At 41.0% G+C, this 6,000-nt stretch overlaps 1 protein-coding gene across 2 annotated transcripts in view; it reads right to left on the bottom strand.

The window, feature by feature from the left end:
• The window catches only part of erbb4b (erb-b2 receptor tyrosine kinase 4b), a 518,904-nt gene that overhangs the window by 127,675 nt on the left and 385,229 nt on the right, over positions 1-6,000 (bottom strand). For both annotated transcript variants that reach the window (XM_031797546.1, XM_031797551.1), the window contains exon 11: positions 4,126-4,216. In XM_031797546.1, coding sequence (XP_031653406.1) covers positions 4,126-4,216 — 91 coding nt within the window. The remainder of the gene's footprint in view (positions 1-4,125; positions 4,217-6,000) is intronic.

The raw sequence follows: 6,000 nt of genomic DNA, 5'->3' as shown, positions 1-6,000 counted from the left end.
TAGCCAATTGGAATTTGTTGTCTGTATATTTGATCATTTCATTGAGGATACCATCAACACCACAGGCCTTTTTGGGTTGGAGGGTTTTTATTTTGTCCTGTAACTCTTTCAATGTAATTGGAGAATCCAGTGGGTTCTGGTAGTCTTTAATAGTTGATTCTAAAATCTGTGTTTGATCATGTATATGTTTTTGCTCTTTATTCTTTGTTATAGAGCCAAAAAGATTGGAGAAGTGGTTTACCCATACATCTCCATTTTGGATAGATAATTCTTCGTGTTGTTGTTTGTTTAGTGTTTTCCAATTTTCCCAGAAGTGGTTAGAGTCTATGGATTCTTCAATTGCATTGAGCTGATTTCTGACATGCTGTTCCTTCTTTTTCCGTAGTGTATTTCTGTATTGTTTTAGTGATTCACCATAGTGAAGGCTTAGACTCAGGTTTTCCGGGTCTCTATGTTTTTGGTTGGACAGGTTTCTCTGTCTGTCTCTCTCTCTGTCTGTCTCTCTCTCTGTCTGTCTCTCTCTCTCTCTCTCTCTGAAAGCAAGAGTTTTGTGCCAGATAGATCCATGGAGAAAGGTAGTATGGAGTGCACAGAGGCACTCTGGCTAACAAGAACACAGCTCTCCACTTAGTGATAGGCCACTGAGGAACACAAGTCGAGTCTGGGTCTGCTCTTCAACTCCTCCTCCCTTTCTCCTTCTCCTTCTCTCTCACTCTCTTTCTCTCTCTTCCCCTTCTCTCCCATTCCCTCCATCTCTCCCCCTCTCTCTCCATCCCTTCCTCCCTCTGGTATGCGTTGGCTGGCAGGCAGTCATTTGTACAATGGCCGTGCTGCTCTCAGTGGATGACCCTATACACTACGAACTGAGCTACACTGACAGTGCTAGGACACAAGGGAGAGACTGGGAGAAGACAGATGTTTAATAACTCTGTGTGTGGAGGGGTGTGTGTTCATGTGTTTGTGTGTGTTTGTGTATGTGTGTTTACATTTACATGTATGTGTGTTTACATTTACATGTATGTGTGTTTACATTTACATGTATGTGTTTACATTTACATGTATGTGTTTACATTTACATGTGTGTGTTTACATGTACATGTATGTGTTTACATTTACATGTATGTGTGTTTACATTTACATGTATGTGTTTACATTTACATGTATGTGTTTACATTTACATGTGTGTGTTTACATGTACATGTATGTGTTTACATTTACATGTATGTGTGTTTACATGTACATTACTTGTCAACATGTCATCCACACCCTCCTCTCTGCTTGCAAACATGTGCTGATATGTCTAATCGAAGCTCTATTAGCATATAATGAGGGTAATTGCAGTATTATCTTGAAAAGCAGGAGGAACTGTTAATGTAGCTAAAGCAAATCATCATCTACCCTAATGGCTCTCAACCCACAGTGAGTCTTAGACTGCTGTGATGGATCTGCAGGCTCTCCACTAGACTGCTGCTCTTGGTGTGATGATAGTGTAGTGCAGGGATCATCAACTTGATTCAGCCGCGGAACAATTTTTTTCTTGAGCGGATGGTGGGGGGCCGGAACATAATTAAGCAATAAGGCCTGAAGTGATGTGGTATATGGCCAAATTACCACGGCTAAGGACTGTTCTTAGGCACAACGCAACGAGAAATGCCTGGATATAGCCCTTAGCTGTGGTATATTGGCCATATACTACCATCCCCCAAGGTATTGCAACAGTATTATGAACTGGTTACCTACATAATTAGAGCAGTGGAAATACATTTTGTTGTCATACCGTAGTATCCGGTCAAATGTTTCGGGTAGCCTTCCACAAGCTTCCCACAATAAGTTGGGTGAATTTTGGCCCATTCCTCCTGACAGAGCTGGTGTAACTGAGTCAGGTTTGTAGGCCTTGCTCGCACATGCTTTTTCAGTTCTACCGACACATTTTCTATAGGCTTGAGGTCAGGGCTTTGTGATGGCCACTCCAATATGCTGACTTTGTTGTCCTTAAGCCATTTTGCCATAACTTTGGAAGTATGCTTGGGGTCATTGTCCATTTGGAAGACCCATTTGCGACCAAGCTTTAACTTCCTGACTGATGTCTTGAGATGTTGCTTTAATATATCCACATAATTTGCCTACCTCATGTTGCCATCTATTTTATGAAGTGCATCAGTCCCTTCTGCAGCAAAGCACCCCCACAACATGATGCTGCCACCCCTGTGCTTCACGTTTGGGATGGTGTTCTTCGGCTTGCAAGCCTCCCCCTTTTTCCTCCAAACATAACGATGGTCGTTATGGTCAAACAGTTCTATTTTTGTTTATTCAGACTAGAGGACATTTCTCCAAAAAGTACAATCTTTGTCCCCATGTGCAGTTGCAAACCGTAGTCTGGCTTAATTTATGGCGGTACTGGAGCAGCGACTTCTTCCTTGCTGAGCGGCCTTTCAGGTTATGTCGATACAGGACTCGTTTTACTGTGGATATAGATACTTTTTTACCTGTTTCCTCCAGCATCTTCACAAGGTCCTTTGCTGTTGTTCATCTCTAGGAGAGAGAATGCGTCTTTTTCCTGAGCGGTATGACGTCTGCGTGGTCCCATGGTGTTTATACTTGCGTACTATTGTTTGTACAGATGAACGTGGTACCTTCAGGCATTTGGAAATTCCTCCCAAGGATGAACCAGACTTCCGCCAAATCCGTGCGTGTGTGTTTATGTGTGTTTATGTGTGTTTATGTGTGTGTCTGCGCATTGACTAGCACTGATTCAACTGGGGAAGCTTTGGCATGGTAAAGCTGGTAAAGCTTAGCTGAGTTGGATATCTATGGTATTCCGATGAGGTCACAAAGGAACAATGACATTATTTATATTTATTTATTATTTATTATAACCATTCTTAGATGACAAACTGCCTGTACACAAGCTAATAATGGTAAATCACTAGCTCCTGAGGAATAGTGATACATTGTTAACACACCACAAAGTATGGTACACTAGTGATGTAATGTAGAGTATATGTCAGTGCTGTTCCCCAGGGCTCCATGCTTGGACCACTGCTCTTCATTATTCACATCTCTGAGTTCCAGGCATAAATATACAATATAAACAGTGTTATATTTTATTATGTGGTTCCACACCTAGGGTCATTCTATAAAATGAGCGCCTTTTTGATATTTTGATATTTGATATTTTAAGTAGAAATTGTTCAACACTATTGAGTTTTAAAAGCCTGTTATAATAAATGAAGTGCACTTTACTACAGACCATATGGAGAATTCAATAAATCGGAATAAAAAATAAAGACCTGCTAAAGTGCCAAAATTCAGCATTTTGACATGTCCCTCCGTGCAGTGACTTCTAGGCAGATTTGAACCCACTTTACCCCAAAATTTCTCTAAGTTTTCACCATAATTGAAAAGCCCTAGTTATTATGTTGCTATTTATTATTATTATTTAGAGCTAGAGATGATTATTTATTTAATGTAATTAGTGATTCATTTACATCTGTCCCTCATTTAAGTTCAACCCTGTTATGTGAACTGAACTCTTGTTTTAATATGGGGAAACTATTCATTTAAAAAAAAATTATCAAAAGAAACATTGAACATCTAATAGTGAAATCCTAGTGTAAAAGCAGGTGAGCTGGTTCTACTCTTCTTGGCCATTTTCCGGTGTAGAAAACTGAGCAGGTCGAGTATAACATGTCAATCCTGTTACCCATAGATTAACAGGTTAGAAATGTTTGAACAATTCAATATTTTATGCCTGCATTCAATTGCCCCTTCCTGTTCCACACAACAAGCTTCCATTCCCCCTGTCTCATGGAAATGTATAGCTGACTTAAGATGAAATCATCAACCCTGTTACGGTCAACAGAGTTACTATATTTGGCACTTAATAAGCACTTACTATAGTCATTCATATTTAACATCTTGAGATGGGAAAACATGTTTTTATGAAGTTGAACATGTTAAAATAAGATGAAATCAAACGTTTTTTAGGGACCAAGTTACACTTCTCAAAAGGCACCAAATTGATGGAATGATGTAGTAGTAATGTAGTGCTGTAATGTACTATAATAATGTAGCATAGTAATGTACTGTAATAATGTACTGTAGTAATGTCATGTAGGTTCTTACCTGTACAGTGCTCTACCTCCTATGGTTGCCAGATTGGAGAAGACACTCAGGTCTGTCATGTTCTCTGGCCACGACTGGATGTTCAGGTAACCTACAGGGACACAACCAATCACATACCATTTCTACAGGAACACAGCCAATAACATCACTGCTAATATCGGTGATGTATTACCAGATACACAGCAAATCCTAACACACACAGGAAAACAAAGGTAACATGAGACTTTAATGAATGTAACATAGTGAGCCACACATGTTGCTAGTGGGTTAGGCATTGTGATACCTATTTATTGCCTCTATTTAACCAGGTAAGTTCTTGAAAACACAAGATCTTTATATACAATAAAGACCTTCCCAATACCTCCCAGTCATGAGTGAAACATGTCAGGTATACATGACCAAGAAGATATCTGATATACAAATATTTTTGCATTTCCTATATCTGCGTCTGGGCAATAAATCATTTAGGAGGTTGAATGAATAGCTGAGTGGATGACCATGGATCATTTAGAACATTTAATAATGGATGAAAATAAATGAAATATTTAGAGTTGAGGGGAGCAATCCCGTTCTAGCCAGTTGAGGACAAAAATAATGAACACATGAGGAAGAGAGGAGAGGGGCTGAAAAGTTATACAAAGACCAAGGATAACGCAAAACACACAATTACTTTAACATTGAAAACTCCAGACCGACGCATATTTCCAAGGATACATTTCATAATAGTTTCAAAACGGATATTTTGATTGGCTTTAATCAAATTCATTACCTTGGAAAGGGAGATGAGAGGAAGAATGTTGTCTAACTAATTAAATGTATGTAGCTCATATCAGCATGTGTTCGCATCCCTGATGAATGCATCTCCCAGTCTGAGGATGTGAGATGAGTTTCTAAAATAACGTTGTTTCTAAGTTGTTTACAAGAGAAAGATTACCTTCAAGTCTACTTTAATCATTCTACAGGCATATCTCCTGTTCCTCTCCTGTTCCCCTCCCGTCCCTCTCCCGTCCCTCTCCCGTTCCTCTCCCGTTCCTATACCGTCCCTCTCCCGTTCCTCTCCCGTCCCTCTCCCGTCCCTCTCCCGTCCCTCTCCCGTCCCTCTCCTGTCCCTCTCCTGTTCCCCTCCTGTTCCTCTCCTGTTCCTCTCCTGTCCCTCTCCTGTTCCTCTCCTGTTCCTCTCCTGTTCCCCTCCTGTTCCTCTCCTGTTCCTCTCCTGTTCCTCTCCCCTTCCTCTCCTGTTCCCCTCCTGTCCCTCTCCTGTTCCTCTCCTACATCTGAAATGGCACCCTATTCACTGTATAGCGCAGTACTTTAGATCTCTGTCTCTCTTTGTGGCCCCTTCACATGTCAAATAAGATAGCGCCGGAGAAGAACGCAGACGTTTCCCTTGACCCCAGCCGATTGTGTTTTTTTGCGTTGTTTGTAACCTTTTTAACTTATTTTGTACATAAAGTTTCCGCTACCATCTCTTATGACCGAAAATAACTTCTAGACATCAGGACTGTGATTACTCACCACGGACTAGCAGAATCCTTTTTTTTCTTCCATGACTCTGACAAGTCCGACGCAAAGGATATATTGCTTCCCCTGGAACAGGCCCCGATCCCCGTGATCTGCGTGAAGAGGTGGCGGAGAAAGAGGGGCCGAAGGTCGGGCTGCCTTCTGAGAATTCGTTGGCGATCGGATAAACCCCCACTTCCATACATTCTGCTAGCAAATTTGAAATCTTTGGAGAATAAAATCGACGAGTTACACGGAAGATTAAACTGCCAACGGGACATTAAAAACTGTAACATCCTATGCTTCACAGTGTCGTGGCTGAACGACAACAATATCAACATACAGCTGGTTGGCTACGCACTATACCGGCAGGAT

Source organism: Oncorhynchus kisutch, linkage group LG2 (assembly GCF_002021735.2).
Source record: "Oncorhynchus kisutch isolate 150728-3 linkage group LG2, Okis_V2, whole genome shotgun sequence".
Lineage (NCBI taxonomy): Eukaryota > Metazoa > Chordata > Actinopteri > Salmoniformes > Salmonidae > Oncorhynchus > Oncorhynchus kisutch.
This window is presented reverse-complemented; position numbering and strand designations above follow the sequence as displayed.